Source organism: Polypterus senegalus, chromosome 4 (genome assembly GCF_016835505.1).
Source record: "Polypterus senegalus isolate Bchr_013 chromosome 4, ASM1683550v1, whole genome shotgun sequence".
NCBI lineage: Eukaryota > Metazoa > Chordata > Cladistia > Polypteriformes > Polypteridae > Polypterus > Polypterus senegalus.
In genome coordinates, this window is record NC_053157.1 from 23,062,923 (window position 1) to 23,081,575 (window position 18,653).

Below are 18,653 nucleotides of genomic sequence, written 5' to 3' on the forward strand. Positions count from 1 at the left end.
AGCAACAATACTCAAATAGGCCATGGCATTCAAGTGATGATTGATTGATATTAGTCAGACCAAAGTGTGACAAAGAAACATTCCCCACACCATTACATAACCACTAGCAGTAGGGACTGTTAACATAAGGCAGGTTGGTTGCATGGATTCATGCTGCTGGCACCACATTTTGACCCTACCATCTGTGTGCCTCAGCAGAAGTTGAGATTCATCAGACATTTTTCTATCCTTCATCTGTCCAGCTTTGGTGAGCCTGTGCCCACCACAGCTTCAACTTTCTGTTATTGGCTCACAGGAGAGGAACATAACGTGGTCTTTGGCTGTTGCATGTGGTGTGTGAAAATCCCAGGATATCAGCAGTTATAGAAGCACTCAGACTACCCCATCTGGCACCAACAATCATGCCACAGTTGAAACCCCTGAGATTGTATTTTTGGCCATTTTGGTGTCCGATGTGAGCATTAACTACATCTCCTGACCTGTATCTTCATGCTTTGATGCATTATAATGTAATGCAGCCACAGATTGATTGGCAGATTAGGTAACTGAATAGATGAGCAGGTGTACAGATGTTCCAAAATATTTGCTCCGTGAGTGTACAGCTCCACCACTGTAATATCCTGTGTCAATTGATATGGCATGTCTTCTGTCCATCGTGCACATGGACAATGGAACTAACAAAACAAAGACATGTACAAAATCTTTCTGATAGCCTCACCTGATTGTGTTTGGCTGCATTCATCATTCCCTCAATTCTGATCAATCTCCCAGTTTCTACCACTGAGAGGTACCCCCATAACTTGATGCCACCACCACCATGCTTCACCGTAGTGCTAGTATTAGGCAGGTAATAAACAGTGCTAGCTCTGTCAGACATAGTGCTTAGAGTTCTGCCTAGTGAGTTAAGGTTTTGTCTTATCAGACCAGAGACTCTTTTCCCTCACAATCCCAGAATCCTTTAAACTGTCATATGCCTTTTACTCAAGATTGATTTCTTTCTAGCCCGATCAATGGAGTGCTGATGAGATTTTTATTCTTCTGGCAGGTTCTTCCATCTTAACAGATGACCTCTGAAGCTCTGTTAGAATGACCATTGGGTTTATGATCAGCTTTATGACTTAGGCCTTTATGCCCAGCTACTCAGTTTAGCCAGATGGTCAAATCTAGGAAGAGTCCCAATGGTTCCAAACTTCTTCCATTTCACAGTTATTGAGGCCATTGTGCTCAAAACTTTGGAAATAATTTTATCCCCTAGACCCAGTCTATGCATCACCAAAATTTGATCATGGAGGTCTACCGAGACTTCCTTGGACTTCGTGGCTTGGTTTGTATCCTGACATACAGTGTGAACTGTAGGATCTTATACTGTATACACTGGTGTGTACCTTTCTAAATGATGTCCAGTCAATTCAGATTGCCATAGGTGGGCTCCAGGTAAGTTCTTCACTCATCTCAAGGAGAATTAAAGCAAACAGGATGCACCCAACAACAATCTGGACTACTTATAAGAATGAGATATTTAAGTTTTCTTGATTTTTAATTAGTTTGCAAGCATTTCAAAAAAACATTTTCACATTATCATGATGGGTTATTGAGTGTGGATTGATGGGCGAAACTGGCACAACACAATAAGGGGTGCAGAAAGTGATGGAGCCTGAATACTTAATCCACTGACAGAATCGAGCTGTGTATATTCTAAGCCACGTTCAATGCCCTATGCTGTGTTTTGTTGCCTTGATCTATAGAAAGATGTTGTACCAGGACGTTGATGAGCACAAATGGAGACACCTAGAATTTGAATAGACGTCCAAGAACAGCGCGGTGATGACCTCTGCGCTACTGCTCTGCCCACCTTTTACTTTGAAAGACTCTACAGCTTTTGTCCAGTTTTTTTTTTTCTTTTCTTTCTTAAATGACAAAAAAGGTTACATCATTCTTGTGCATAATGACAAAGCTCTTTTCTCTCACGGTTATCTTTTTGTGCTTAATAGAACAGAGTTTTCTTCTACAACCATGTGTTTCGAGCTTTAAGCTGACAAGTAATAATATTCAGACAGACGTTCTGTGTAAAATAGATACTTAGGTTTTCAATGCACACTAAAGGTCACTGAACAGGACATTCAGTTATGGGCAGCAGAGAGTGACTCAGACCCTTTGTTCCTGTAGTATTATTAATGAGCCAGCTAATTAGAGTCTGACTTTGCTTGGAATATTTGAGAGATGAGCCAAGACTTTGATGCCAGCCTGTTGCAGCGTCATGTAGTCAAGGAGTGTTTCACTGAAAATGTGGCATGTGCAAATGTATCTTGATTTTCAAAGACAAAAGCAAGTTTATATTGCAAACCTAATCTTCTGATAAACAGGACAAACCTAATTAAGACATTAGACTGCATGGTTTTCCTCCTCCTGTACTCTTTGCTGATCTGCAAGCTTCATTAAAGTACAAATAATCCTAAAACCTAAATATTTGTGCAATTGACTAAATTCCATTCCTTGCAAGTTTAATAATCTTGTTGTCATCTAGAATGTTTAAGATCTCATTACACCATGCGTTTGGAATTCACTGGTTGCTGCCATCTTTCTGACATGCAATATTTACTTTCATAGTTTAAGAAAGACCATTCATTGTTTTTACCCAGCACCAAAAATGTTTTTTTATTATAATTAATATTAGTTGCATAGTAGCAAAGTGGTTATTTGAATTCAACATCCTGAGTTTAAATTTCATGCCCAGTCATTACCTACATGTAGCATTTTCTCACAGTGTCTGTGTGAGTCTCACTCTGGGTATTCTCATCCGATCCCATATGTGTGTGATTATCAGGATCCTGGGAATCCTGTAAATTATGTTCTGTCTCTAGTAGTGCTAAATATCTTAATCGACATCCAGGAATCTGAGGAAAATTATTTTTGGATTCAATGCTTCTTTTTAAAGTTCATTTTTGATTTGGGCCGTTTTAATTTTTTGTTCATCTGGGCACTAAGTTGCCCATTAGGGGGTGTGGCATCAGAGGTCGTGATCCTGTCAGTCATTACTCATCAAAGGCTCATTCTTGGTTCACTTCCTTATCTGACTACTTGGATTCCAAAACCCTTCTTGTGTTTCCACTTATGTTTGATTTTCATCCATCCATTATCCAACCTGCTATATCCTAACTACAGGGTCACGAGGGTCTGCCGGAGCCAATCCCAGCCAACACAGTGTGTAAGGCAGGAAACAAACCCCGGGCAGGGCGCCAGCCCACCGCAGGGTGTGTGTTTGATTTATTGCTGATTTTGAACTCTGTATTCCTTTTTGTTCTTGTTCTTGTCTTGTGGTTTTTGTTCTACTGGTTCAGACCCTTACTAATTTTTTTTTCTGTATCTCTTTTGTTCTGGTCATTCTCGTCTCTCTGACTTTGTCTCCCAACCGCCCAACTTGAGCTGACCCTCTAATGTCCTCATTTCTAATCCTATCCATCCTCGTCACACCCAATGCAAATCTTAGCATCTTTAACTCTGTCACCTCCAGCTCTGTCTCCTGTTTTCTGGTCAGTGTCACCGTCTCCAACCCATATAACATAGCTGGTCTCACTACCGTCCTGTAGACTTTCCCTTTCACTCTTGCTGATACCCGTCTGTCACAAATTACTCCTGACACTCTTCTCCATCCACTCCACCCTCCCTGCACTCTCATCTTCACCTCTCTTCCACAATCCCTGTTACTCTGTACTGTTGGTCCCAAGTATTTAAACTCATCCACCTTCCCCAACTCTACTACCTCCATCCTCACCATTCCTCTGTCCTCCTTCTCATTCACAAAGTATTTTGTCTTGTTCTCCTGACCTTCATTCTTCTCCTCACAAGAGCATAACTCCACTTCTCCATGGTCCCCTCAACCCGCTCCCTACTCTCCCTACAGCTCACTATGTCATCACCAAACATCATAGTCCAAGGGGACTCCTGTCAAATCTCATCTGTCAACCTGTCCATCACCATTGCAAACAAGAAAGGGCTCAGAACCGATCCCTGATCTAAACCCATCCGTCACTCCTAACATAGGCCTCACCACTGTCACACTTCCCTCGTACATATCCTGTACTATTCTTAAATACTTCTCTGCCACTCCCGACTTCCTCATACAATACAAAAACTCCTCTCAAGGCACCCTGTCATATGATTTCTCCAGGTCCACAAAGACACAATGTGACTCCTTCTGGCCTTCTCTATACTTCTCCATCAACATCCTCAGAGGAAACATTGCATCTGTGATGCTCTTTCTTGACAAAAAACCATACTGCTGCTCACTGATTATCACCTCCCTTCTTAACCTAGCTTCCACTACTGTTTCATATAACTTCATGCTGTGGCTCATCAATTTTAACCCTCTGTAGTTACTTCAGCTCTGCACATGCCCCTTATTCTTAAAAATCGGTACCAGTACACTTCTACTCCACTCCTCAGGCATCCTCTTACTTTCCAAGATTCCATTAAATTATTATATTATATAATATTATATTATTAAAATCTACACTGCAGTCTTTCCTAAACACCTCCATGCTTCCACAGGTAAGTCATCTGGACCGACAGAATAAGTCACGTGATTAATTTTACATTTTTACATTTATTTACTTAGAGGATGCTTGTTATTGTATCCCTAAGAGGTTCACATTATTGCAGAGCATTTTTTGTGAAAAACAATTTTTTTTATTTTATAAAGATTTTGTGTTTGCCCCTATATCTTTTCAGGGTTTGCTGGAAAGTCCCCCAGTGGGCATTTTTTGGAAGCACTTTTGGGGTATACATTTTTCAGGACTCCTAGTTCATGACACTTCTGAACCTAAACTGCTGGATTGCTGAGGCAGCATCACACTATCTATCTATCTATCTATCTGTGATACAGTGCCTTTCATATCTATCTATCTATCTATCTATCTATCTATCTATCTATCTATCTATCTATCTATCTATCTATCTATCTATCTATCTATCTATCTATCTATCTATCTATCTATCTATCTATCTATCTATCTATCTATCTATCTATCTATCTATCTATCTATCCTTCCTGTATTCTATTAAGTTGACTAAACTTGGCCCTTATTAATGTGGCTGCCTTTGCTGTGACATTGATAGAGGGAAAGAATGCATTGTTAACTCTCACTGAGGACATTTTAATGAGCATTCAGTTATAAGATTATGTAAGCCAGAGGTGCTTATGGGTGATCACTTCTTAGGATTTCACTTTTCATGCCAAACATTTGGCAACAGTGCACAACTCTTTTTTTAAATACCGAGTAAACAAAATGTTGGAGCTGCCAAATGAAGTAAACACTTGGGAATGAAAGACTGGAAGTAGCAAGGCTCCATTTAAAAATAACAGATGGGAGAGTAGTGTTACAGTATGTGTAGAAAGCTGCCTAGTGCCCCCTAGAGTACATGAGTGATATGTCCTCAAGCACCCAAAGTACAGTATTTGGTAAATGGAAAAGATGCACTTTGTGGACTTTCAGTTAACATGACTTGTATGAAGATCCTTTGAGAGAAACTAAGAAGACAAAATAAGAACGATCGAGCATAGACTGAATTTGTGAAAAGGAAGAACTTAGACTTTTATGGGTAAGGCCTTAATAGTGAAAAATGGAGGTGCTGTCATCATGTATGTACTTAGGGATGTGTTTTCCTTTTCCTGATTATTTGGGAGTGAAAGTTAAAGCAATGGTGTTTTGTTTTGTAAGTACAAGGATTATGTGAATTTCCCCTTGGGATTAATAAAGTATCTATCTATCTATCTATCTATCTATCTATCTATCTATCTATCTATCTATCTATCTATCTATCTATCTATCTATCTATCTATCTATCTATCTATCTATCTATCTATCTATCTCTGTTATATAGTGCCATTCATATCTATCTATCTATCTATCTATCTATCTATCTATCTATCTATCTATCTATCTATCTATCTATCTATCTACAAGAAACTAAGAAGACTTCATATGTCATGAAGTGTGAAAAATGTGGATAGTGATGTCACAGACATTCAACTGAAGATGGAGTGTGCTTTTAATATGTATTTGCATTCGGACTTTGTACAGATGTAGACAGTAGAAATTTGTTGGGGCCCTTACAGCTCACTGAAAAAGTGCCGAATGCCTCCTGACAAATAAATAAATGAAAAGCAGTTGTCTCCTGTATACCTGCATGCCTTTGTCATGTCTTCGAATAAAGCAAAGCAAGTGTGAAAAGACATCACGTAGTGCTTATTCTACACAGACATTTCCTGGACACATTTGTTCTTATGCCTAGACAAGACCCTAAGTAATTGTATATTAGTACTTTATCAAGCTAGCTGTTGTCTTTAATTAGTATCACACATGTGTCCCATCGTGCACTCAGGCATTCAGCACTGTACATGGACCAGAGAAAGCGAAGGACAGAGTTGTCTGAGGAGATCATAAAGAAGATGAAAAACATAAAAGAGCCAGACTGGAATTTTCTAAAATGCATATTAACAAGCCACAATGCTTCTGGGAGAATGTCCTTTGGAAAGTCAGTCAGTCATTTTCCAATCTGCTTAGCCCTGAATGGGGTTGTGGGGGATGATGTGGTCTATCCCAGCTAGCATAAGGACCCAAGGCAGGAATAAACCTTAGACAGGGCACCAGTCCATCACAGGGTGAACACGGAGGAAGCCCAGTTATGTTTTGGGGCTGCTTTCCTGCATCTGGCAAGGTGAGCCTTGAGTCTGTGCAGGGTAAAATGAAAGACTATTAAGACATTCTGGAGTGAAGTGTATTGCCCAGTCACAGGTTGTAGACCCTCCAATAGGACAATGAGCCAAAACATACAGCTAAAATCACCCAAGAATGGCTAAGAGCAAAATATTAGATTACCCTGAATCCTATCAAACATCTATGGAAAGAAATGAAACATGCCGTCTGGAGATTCCCTCCCTTCACACCTGGTACAGTTGGAGCAGTTTGCTGAGGACAAGTGGGCCAAACTACCTGTGGACTGGTGCACAAGTCTCAATGAGAGTTCCAGGAATGGCTTGTGTACAGTGATGGCTTCTAAAGGGTGTGCATCAAAATATTAGGTTAAGGGTTCCATTATTTTATCCATGCCATTTTTATTTTTTTATTATCTGAAATATTCTGTTGAATCTATACTAATAAAAGGCAAAGCCCTCACTCACTCACTGACTCATCACTAATTCTCCAACTTCCCGTGTGGGTGGAAGGCTGAAATTTGGCAGGTTCATTCCTTTCAGCTTCCTTACAAAAGTTGGGCAGGTTTTATATCGAAATTCTACGCGTAATGGTCATAACTGGAAGCAGTTTTTCTCCATTTAGTGTAATGGAGATGAGCTTCAACGCCGTGGGGGCGAAGTTTCGTGTGACATCATCACGCCTCCCACATAATCACGCAGTACATAAAAAACCAGGAAGAACTCAAAAAAGCGCTCAAGAAAGCATGCATTATATAATTGAGAAGGCAGCGAAACAATAAGAAGCGAGCGAGTGACATATACAACCATATTCATGAGTTCTGATACTTCGGAAACAAAGCACGATGTAAACCTACACTTTAAATTGAGTTCATAGACAGGCTGCCGCTGGCGTTTGTAATTTAGTGCCTGCCATATAAGGCCGTCCGTCAGCGGCAATCCAATAGCAAACTGCCACGGGTAAATATTCACGGGTGAAGGACTGTCCTTATGGAGAGGAAGATGAGATGGTCAGGGTGGTGTTTGACACAAACTCAGCGAAACTGCGAGAGAAAGTTTTAAGTGCCAGGACTAAGGTAACATTAAATACAGCCATGGACATAGCACGAGATGGCACCAGCACAGCTGGGAACCTTCGATGCATGTACACCGAGTGGCTCACGTGAACTGACGCAGTGCACAGATAAAAAGCAACAGTTCCAAAGAGCTGAACAAAACCGAATTACACAATTGAAAAGGCAGCAAAAAATATGAAGCGTCTGATAAGCATATTCATAAATGCAGCTACTGTGGAAACAAAGCACACATTGGAAAAAGTCAATGTCCCGCTAAAGGAAGACAGTGTAAAAAAAACCCGTGCATGCAGTGTGTCAGGTCTCAGATAAAGAAGAAGACGAGCTGCTTATTGATGCAGTAAGAAACGAATCGATGAATGAAACCTGTCATCTTTACAACGATTGACAAACACGGAATGTAACTTGAACACAACACATCCTACAAAAACGAACCTGATTGAAAGAAATAATGATAATCAAATCCTTGATGACAGCAACACTCAGTAACACTCACAAAACAAATACTGTATATTGACAGTCATGTTACGTTATTTTTAAAATGTTCCCTTTTCTTTTTCTACCTTTTTTAACACACTACTTCTCCGCTGCGATACGCGGGTATATATATGTATATCCCGCTCTACATACTCGAATAATGGATACTTTATTCGCCATCAATGATTGTTTTGGTAAAGCCATACTCAGTGTATTCATTAGATGAACGGTAAAAAAGTAAGAGCGAGGAGGATGACTCATTGAGGCATGCAGGCTGTAGTCTTGCGTCAACTCTATCTGAATTGCGCGATCACATTTGAAAAATATATCTTTTCAAGTTCTATTTAGTCCATATGTGTCAAACTCAAGGGCATGGGCCACATCCGCCCGCGTGTAATTATATCCGCCCGAGATCATTTTATATACTGTATTATTGTTATTAAAGCCCAGGTATATGAAGCACTGGTAACACAATAAACTACAGATCCCATAATGCAGCGCTTCAGCTGCCTTGCCGAACACTTACCACGTTAATCAAGTCTACCTTATGATGCTGCAAGTTATTGCGAAGCTAGAGTTATTGCGCACTGAGTTTGCACGGCGCTTTGGTGACTTTGAAGAACAAAAAAAGTCCGTCTACATGCGGCTCGAACCTTGTGCATATTTGGTAGCACATATCTGTGTGAGAAGCTCTTCTCAGTGATAAAGACTAACAAAACAGCACACAGGAGTTGCCTCACTGATGAGCACCTGCAATCCATCCTGAGAATCTCCACAACACAGAACCTCACAGCAAACAGAAACGAACTTGTGGCCAAAAAAAGATGCCAGGCGTCCAGCTCTAAAATGACATATGAGCAAAGACAACTGAATGATTTGATTTGTTATTGCACGTAAGAGCGGGAGTCAACCGTTTTAACAAACAGCGTATTGCACTGATACGAAATAGCTGTGTGTGTATATATGTAGATATGTATGTATATGTATATATATGTTTATATATGTGTGTGTGTATGTATGTATACATATGTATTTGTGTGTATATATGTGTGTGTATGTATGTATATGTGTGTATATATGTGTGTGTATATATGTAGATATATATGTATGTATATATGTGTATATGTATAGATATGTATATATATATATATATATGTTTATGTGTGTGTGTGTAAATATATATATATATATATATATATATGACAACAACACTCATCACTCACAACAGTGACAAAACAATTACATTGACAATCAGGTTACGTTATTTTCAAAATGTTTCCTTTTCTTTTCATTGCTTCTTTAACACACTACTTCTCCGCTGCGAAGCGCGGGTATTTTGCTAGTCACCTATAAAACAAAGTCAGATTTTTGCTACATCTCTCTATATATAAAATCTAACATCTGTCTGTCTGCTTTTCACGAGAACTACTTAACGGATTTAGTTCCGGTTTTTTTCTATAATTTGCTTGAACATTCTAGTTGATTTTGTGACTTCTCTCATTGCGCTAAGAATCATAGTTCGCTTGTTGTACTGATTTATTTGCGCGAATCCGAGAGAGATGCTGCAGGCCGAGGGGAGGAGGGTGGGGAACCTCCTCACTCACGCGCCAGCCTCGGGGTGTACCTTATATTCCGTTTAGCTAGTGAACAAGAGAACTACTTAGCAGACTTAGATCAGGTTTTTTTCTACAATTTGCTTGAACATTCCAGTTGATTTTGCAAACTTCTCTTATCATGTGTGACAGATTGGGGCTGTTTCGCTCCCTTGAACCCTTGTGCAAGGTTCCAGACACCAAGTAAAAGTCCAAAAGTTGACTTTATTTTTATGCCACAGTGCACAAAGCACCCTCTCCTCCACAATACTCATAAACAATCACAAATCAATAACAATAATACTCTCCACCACTTCCAGACGCGTTGCCCTCCTACCACCCAGCTCAGCTCGCCGTCTGGGAGCTCCCACAGTCCTTTTATATACCTTGACCCGGAAGTGTTCCCAATCCCCAGTCCATGTGACTCTCTATCACTTCCGGGTCAGGTACAAGTCCTTCTTCTTACCCCAGAAGCATGTCACTTCCTGTTGTCGCTCTTCCTGTGACGCACTTCCGGGTTATAGGGCACAAATGATTCTTCAGTCCTCCCTGCAGCTCCCTCTTGCGGCCCCTGTGGTATCCAGCAGGGTCGTGTATAAAAACTACATAGTCCATGACTCCCTGCTGGTCTTCGGGGCACCTCCATACTGCAGGGAGGACTCCATCTGGCGGCCTGGGGGTATTGGCCGGGATGACAAGCCGGCCAAAGACCACACATGCTAAGTATCATAGGTTGCTTGAAGGAGCAATATATTTGCTCTAATCCAAGACAGAGGCTGCTGGCTGAGGGGAGGGGGAAGCGTGACGCCAGGAGTGGGGAGCCGGGCAGGATCCTCATCATTGTCCTGTTTCACTATTATGCGGACGGAGCTACAGGGGATGGCTAGTACCAAATAAACACTGATGGGTGCCAATTACTTTTGACACTGTCAAGTTATGTCAAAGAAAATTATTATTATTATTATTTTTTATTTTATTTTTTTTTTATTCATGGAGAGGTACTAACAAATTTTTCCACATCTGTTGATAAATTCCAACATTTTATGGCTGTGTGGTTCACATAATTGAGGAGAACTCTGACAGTGTGGTCGAATATGATGCCAAAGGCAGAGGAGAGACCAGGAGGTTATGAATATGCAGAAAAATTGAGAAAGACACACTGAGAATATCTAGAAATTGGATTGTGCCGCAAACATAAGGATTTGTATAAGGCTGGTAGGTAAAAGTTTGAAAATATCTGAAGTGGGAATATGGACAGTGACACAGCCAAAGGGCTGTAAAATGCCTTTAAGGACTCAAATTGAATAATGTTTTTGGAGAGATTATGTGGATGAGAGTGTGTTTATAGAAGGTTTGTCACAGACAAGAAAGTGTCCAAGGCCAGACTGTGCACAGGTGGAGGCGATTAGACACATGTTCTGGGAGTGCAGCTGTGCACAAGGAGTGTGGGCTGATGGGAGCGATTATTGGAAATGGTAGAGGATTCAGTTGATTTGTCTTATGATTTAATTTTAAGAGGGGAGGATCTAGCAGGCAGCTCAAGGGAAGCCTTTTTGAAATGGATGATAATTAGTCTGGCAAAGAAGAGGATATGGGATGCCAGGTGTATTCTGATAAAGCAGAGATGTGCATTGGGTACAAAAGAGTTTGGAAAAGAAACTTAAAGGGAAAGTAAAGAGAGAGATTGAGAAGCGGGGATTCGCAGCTGCTAAGGGGATTGTGGATATTGGGGAATGATGAACGAAGTGTTTAATGGGAACTGCTCTTTAATCAAAGATAAATGCATGCGAATTGAACGTTAGTCCAATATTTTGGAAAGAAAATGATTTGAGTTATGAAAAGAGAATATGGAAATATGAATGCTTTTCAACAAGAGTATTTTTATACTATGTAATGGAATAGGATATGCTATAATAGTAATTGTAATTCTTTATTTTTTTTCTTGTGGTCAACGTTTTATTAAGTAAAGACAAATTGAAAGGATATTTCAATAAATGGACAGGGCATACAAAGTAACCCAACCTACCCATTTCCACCTTCTCCCAGCCAACCTGAGCCAAGGGCTAAAAAAAATCAAGGAGTTACAAGATGAGATTTACACAACTGAGCCACAGCACATCAGGATTCAGTTACGTTACTGGAAGCACCAGTAATCTGCGCTGCAGACAACTTAAGTTGTAGAAGGTGGACTGCCAGTTGTAGACTGTGACACACTCAGGTGTCTTCCAGCAGGAGGTAACAATTAGTTTGGCTGCCAGGGTACCCAGACAGAATAACTTGCATTCAGAGAGTCTGAAACCTGGAAAGAAAGATTTGAGGTAACAGAGGAATACTGCAGGAAGGAAAGGAAAACAGTAGGTGACATACGTGTGTCCAAAAGGAAAAGACAGGGGGACGGCGCCAGAACATGTGAAGAAAAGTGCCAGGAAAACCAAGGGTCATCATTGACAGAGAGGATCAGCAGTAAAGCCCATCAGAAACCGCTTGCGGGGAGTAGGATAGAGTCGGTGTAGATGTTTGAACTGAGTGTGATGGTAGTTTGGGTTTCTAGAGCAAAACCTTACATTGGAGAGAACGGTGTCCTTTGAAAGAGATGAAGGGAGAGGAGAAAGATCTCTGAACCAGAGAGAAATCAAGGGCAGAGGTTTATAGGATGCTTTGCAAAGTAAAGACAGCTTTTTTTTCTTGGGAGAGAAAGAACAAAGCAGCGGGTTGTGACAGATAGGGGGCAGTATCACTCCCTTGAACCCTTGTCCAAGATGTCAGACACCAAGTAAAAGTCCAGATGTTGACTTTATTAACACAGCACAGTGCACAAAGCACCCTCTCCTCCACAATACTCATTAAACACAATACAAACACTCAATAAACAATTCCTCCGCTCCCAGACGCGTTGCCACCCTTCCACCCAGCTCAGCTCGCCGTCTTGGAGCTCCCACAGTCCTTTTATATTCCCTGACCTGGAAGTGTTCCAATCCCCAGTCCATGTGATCTCCTATCACTTCCGGGTCAGATAAAAAGTCCTTTTCTTCACCCTGGAAGCACGTCATTCCCCTTGTCCATGTGACTCAGACGTATTTTTGGGGCGTAAGGAAAATAGTCACTGCTCCTCCCTTCAGCACCTTCTATCGGCCCCCATGGTATCCAGCAGGGCTGTAAAGGAAAACTTCAATGTCTATAATACCCTGCTGGCATTTGGGACCCCTCCATGCTGCAAGGAGGGCTCCACCTGGCGGCGTGGGGGTATTGGCCGGGCTGAACGGCCGGCCATCTATCACAGAGTACAATGAGTGATTTGGTAGGGGGCAATTGGAATTCCTTTGAGAGTGATGATGTAACTGGTGGGAGATTTGAACAGGAAAATATGCTTTGTATTTTGTACTGTGTAAATTTTTATGAAAAAAATAGTGTGCAGATTATAATTGTGTGTATTATAGGCTTATAATGACATTATTGCCAAGTGCAGAGTATAGCAAAATTTTTACTTGGATGTGCTAATCAGCATTCAACATGTCACCATTTTCCAGAGCCATTATTAATAAGGATAATTCATTTACATCCACACTTTTGTCTTCCTTACCTGAAAAATCTTAGAATACAGTTTACAACAAAAGCGGTGCAGGGATCCTATGGCTGGCTTTGAAAAAGAACTGCTTATGGAGGCCCTTTGGATGAACTCTGAAGTGTTAATGTTACTGAAATGTGCCTCCAGGGACAGATGAGGGCATCTGCCTGCAGTAATTTATCTGCTACATAGCAAACAAAACAAGACCAGGTTTCAAAGGATGAAATAACAGAAGAACAAAGGAGTTTAACAATAGGTGCGGAGACCAAGAAACAGCAACACAGTTTACTGGAAAGTGAGCTTGACAGCCGTAATGGCACTCAAGGGCATGAGCAGTACAAACAGCGGGCACGTACATGTCATTGTGACCCTATGGCAAGCCCAATTAAACATTTTTATGATATCTGGAAATGCATTTTTAGCACCTTAACATGAATTACAGATACGAGGGGCGTTCAATAATTTATCTACTTTAGAAGGGTTTTCAAAAGAATGTTTTATTTTTCAATAAAATCTCCTGATAGCTCCTTACACTTCATCCACTTTTCCTGCAATGACTTTAACCCCTTTGAAAAAAAAAATCTTGTCTTTGACCTTTGACCAAACCAGGACGTCACAGCTGCATTGACGCTTTCATTACTTGAATACCGCTGTCCACAGAGAGATTTCTTTAAAACTCGGAAAACAGGAGATAATCTAAGGGAGCCAGCTCAGGACTGTAGGGTGGATGGTTCAGCTGCTAGAACTTACATTCTCGGATGGCAGCCAGTGATTGATGTGACATGTGAACTGCCGCATTGTTACAAAGAAGCTTACTTATTTTGCATGAGGACTCCCCTGACATCCTGTTTCTCAGAATGTTCTGCACTTCCTCGCCAGTCAGACCCTTTTTTGTTCAGCTCTTCTTTTAATTAATCCATCCACCTCCACTTTGGCCTCTCTCACTTTCTCTTCCCATCATTTTTGCCTACCTATTTATTGTCTCTCCTCATCACATGTCCGTACCACTTGTAAGAGAAGGACAAGACAATGATAAAGATTTGGAGTACCAGCGTGATGACCCCCTGTAACTGAAGTTTTCTTCATAAACAAAAAAGCACACGATACGTTGAGTAAAGGTCTTTTCAGTTACAAGTTGTAGCTGAACTAACAAAGATGGCAGAGACTCAAATTTTCAGATGGAAACTGGAAGTGACATGAAAGGTGTTATAGCTGTCAGTCATCTGGTTTGCAAAGGGAGGAAGAGAAAAGGCATAAGGATACAGCGCCAACCCCTGGAGTGGCAGTGGAATGACAGTCACTAGAACCTTTCAGCTGTCCCCTATGCACATGCACATGACAGACTACTTTCCTGAACTTTCTTAGGTATCTCTCCCACTTTTGTTGTCTCTTATTAATTTTTATAATTTCACACATCCATCTCTATCTTCTCATTTCAGCCACATCTAACTTCTTTTCCAATCCTCCCTTTACTGTCCATTTCTCAGCTCCCTACATCATTGCTGGTCTTACCACCGTCTTATAAACCTGACCTTTAACCTTCACCTTAATCCTTAGATCGCGCAGCATTCCTTATACCTTCCTCCAATTGTTCCATCCACACTGTACTCTATGGGTTATCTCACCTAATTTTCCATCTCAGCCTACCACTGATCCTAGATATATTATTTTATCTTCTCTTTTCAATACATATATCAAATACAAGATGCCTTAAAATTTAGTTCATGATTTTGCAGGATATCTCAACTTGCCTTCCTGTTAAATTGCTTGTCTTTTCAATGGATCTAGCTGTCTGTTTTATGTCATGTTGAAATTAATCTGAGATATCTTCAAATAAGCAGGAAGTTATTTTGAAATAATCTTGAAATGCATTTTAGTTACCTGAAAATGGACAGGGAGCTGGAAATATATCTGAGATATCATGAAATGCATTTCAGAGATCTCAGAATGGCCTAGATGTTATTTTAAGAGATCTGTAAATGTAAAATACCCCTTCACTTCTTTCACATTTTGCTATGTTGCGACCTTGTGCTAAAATAATTTACATGCAGTTTACCCTCACAAAGCAACACTCGATATCCCAGAAAGACAACACAAACACAAGATTTTAGAAATTTTTGTAAGTTGTTTTTAAAAAAAAAACTGAAATATTACATTGTCATAGGTAAATAGGCCCTTTACTCAATACTTTGTTGAAGGACCTTTGGCAGTGATCCCAGCAGGGATTCTTCTTTGGTATAATACAACAGGCTTCAGGTACTTGGATCTGCCTGATCTGCCATTCTTCTCTGCAGATCCTCTCAAGCTTTGTCAGTCTGGACGGTGACCATCAGTAGAGATCTATTTTCAGGTCTCTCCAGATATGTCTGATTGGGCAACTCAAGGAGATTCCCATTGCTGTGTTGTCTTTCCTTTGTTCTTGGGGTCATTATCATGTTGGAAGTTAACTGTTCAGCCAGTCTAAGCTCCAGAGTGCTCTGGAGCAGGTTTCATTAAAGATTTCCCTTACTTGGCTCTGTTCAGCTTTCCTTCAGTCCTGTCTAGTTTCTCAGTCCCTGCTGCTGAAAATCAACCAATTGGCATGATGCTGCAACCAGCATGAGCAATGGTACCAAGACTGCAGTCCGACTTCCTTTTTTGGGCACGTACACCATTAGCATGGCACTGCCAGATCTAAACACTAGTGTGGAGTGTCGCTCGTGTACTGTATTGTCTATAGCACACAGGAAGCTCTGCAGTCTACTTGTGACTTTACGCTACAGGAAGATAAGTAAATAAATCAATGTAAATAACATTAATGTGGCATTTATATAAGTAAAATATACATGTTTTTCATATAAAGACCATCAAGACACGTAATCACAAATGTAACTTCGCACGATACCTTGGCGAGCTCTGTAGGCCCTGCTGTTTCATTGAAGGACATGTGTGTGGCAGATTCACTGGCAGTGTGACACCCAACCTGTTGCTTCATCCATACAGTGCCATCTTTCGCCTTTACGCGTGGTGCTGCTGCACTGTTCTTATGTGTGACTGGACGTTTCTTGCAGGGAGGGCTTCTGTTCTCTTTCTCCAATATGGAACCCTCATCCTCATCTGAGTTCACCTCTCCTATAGCACATCTTTATTTGAAAACAGCAGTGTCAAATCAGGAGAAGCGTGAACGTGATTGAGAGAATAAAAATGAATAATTAAAAAAAAAAAAACGCTAACCTTTACAAGTACCATAAATTTACACCGGCTGTTACAGACTCAAATCAAATGTATGTTTTTACTCTATAATAGTAACAATAAGAGCAGCTCATTACTCAAAATGATAATTCTAAGAAGGGCTCGGAATCAAACCCACAATCTCTTGATTATGAGTCAGCAGTTCTTACTCAAGCAGTCGTGTCAGTGTAATACCCTAACCCGATTTGTTTTTCTTTGGTTATATTCTTGAATAAAAGCGCACTTGTTTTGTTCTACATGTACGTTTGTGAAAGTGTTTATTTGATATTTGGACTTCAGGCTTCACACATTAAACACTTCATGTCAAAATTTTGTCATTAGTACTGTAACATGAAAAAAGTTTCTGTTTTATGTATGTGTTCGACATTTCTTGCGTCACATTTCTTGTCATCCTACATTTACACAGATCGTTGTAGACACAGAACACACATGAAATGCACGTGTTCCAAATAACGATATATTATTTACCCTGTACAAACCCAGGCACTTCACACCCAGATAAAGAGACTTGAGCTGGGAGAACTTTTTGTCCGACTTGATCTGCGGTGGTGAATTGGGATGGGATAGCAGGCTGCTTGTTGCTTGTGCTGAACAACACATTTACCAAACAAAAGACACTAATGGAGAGGTGCAAAGGAATTTAAGGTCTTTTTCGTAGGCTTCAGGGATTCTAGTTTTAAAAATCACCTTGAGCTAAAATCACACTGCAGATCCTTGCAATGCATTAGCCATTCCTGGTTTTGCCTGACTTTTAATTGCACATTGTCCCACTAAAGGGACTCTCAATATGTTTATTATTAATCAAATATACATTTTTAACAAAACTTCTAAACATTGTTTTTTTGTCCTTTGATTTTCTTCAGAACAGATCTGTGTGCAGGAATGAATCAGCCATGTGAGACTTTGGGTCTTTCTCATCTTTCAGGGATGTGTCAGCCCCATAAGAGTTGTAACATTAATGAGGATTCAGGACTCCCTGTTGCATTCACGATATCACATGAACTTGGTCACAGGTATTTAAGTTTTCCATGTTTTAAATATTTAATCTGAATTATTAATCTGTGAAGTGATTATCTAAGTATTTATAACATTGTTTTCTGTATTTATAATTTTTTAAGTAGAACAATACCACTTTGGTTAATATATACCTGCAGGCCAAACACTTAGTAGGGCAAGTGCCTTATTTTTAAACTGGGAAGGATGGGCAAAGACGGCAAATGTAAAGTAAACAATGACACTGTTATGGTGTGGAAACTCTTCACAACTTTCACCAACAAGGCCTTCACACTGACTGGGTAGTAGGTCAGGCTCTTCTGGTGCGCCCAGCAGAGGCACAGTCAACACATAAGAATATAAGAAATTTGACAAACGAGAGGAGACCATTCCATCCATCGAACCGGTTTGTTTAGCTAATAACTAAGATGTCCCAATATCTCCAGATCTCGTCTCTTTTGTTATTTTATTTGTCTGTTAATTTTGAGTAATTTACTTTTTTGCAGCTTTGGCGTATATCATGATGGCCAGGGAAATGACTGTGACCCAGTTGCCAAGCAGTACTTTATTATGTCGAGACAACTTCAGTATGACGCATCACCTTTGAAATGGTCAAAATGTAGCAAGGAGTACATTACACGTTTTCTTGAGTAAGTAGCCATCTTTTAATACTATATTTAATCCTCACAATGCATATAGTAAGTTGCCTTATATATGAACGTCTATGCGTGGAAGCATGTGTGTCTGTCTGTCCGGCCCAGAAGTGAGAGGTGGAGTCAGGGTAATGGCTCCACCTCCGAGGATACACAAGCAAGGCCAGCACATCGGCAAAACAAAACCTCCGAAGAAATAGTCACTCGCTTAGCTGCTAACACAGAAGCAAGGCGAGCACGTCGGCAAAACGGTATCCCTTTTACTTTTCCTCCCACCACTAATACACAAGTGAGGCCAGCATGTCAGCAAAACGAAACCTCCGAAGAAAGAATTACACGCTTAGCCGCTAATACACA

General features: G+C 40.5%; 1 protein-coding gene across 1 annotated transcript in view; it reads left to right on the plus strand.

Moving 5' to 3' along the window:
* Window positions 1–18,653, plus strand: part of adamts12 (ADAM metallopeptidase with thrombospondin type 1 motif, 12) — a 623,896-nt gene that overhangs the window by 285,193 nt on the left and 320,050 nt on the right. The window contains exons 7-8 of the mRNA XM_039750336.1: window positions 17,514–17,663; window positions 18,150–18,293. Of these exons, the coding sequence (XP_039606270.1) occupies window positions 17,514–17,663; window positions 18,150–18,293 (294 nt within the window). The remainder of the gene's footprint in view (window positions 1–17,513; window positions 17,664–18,149; window positions 18,294–18,653) is intronic.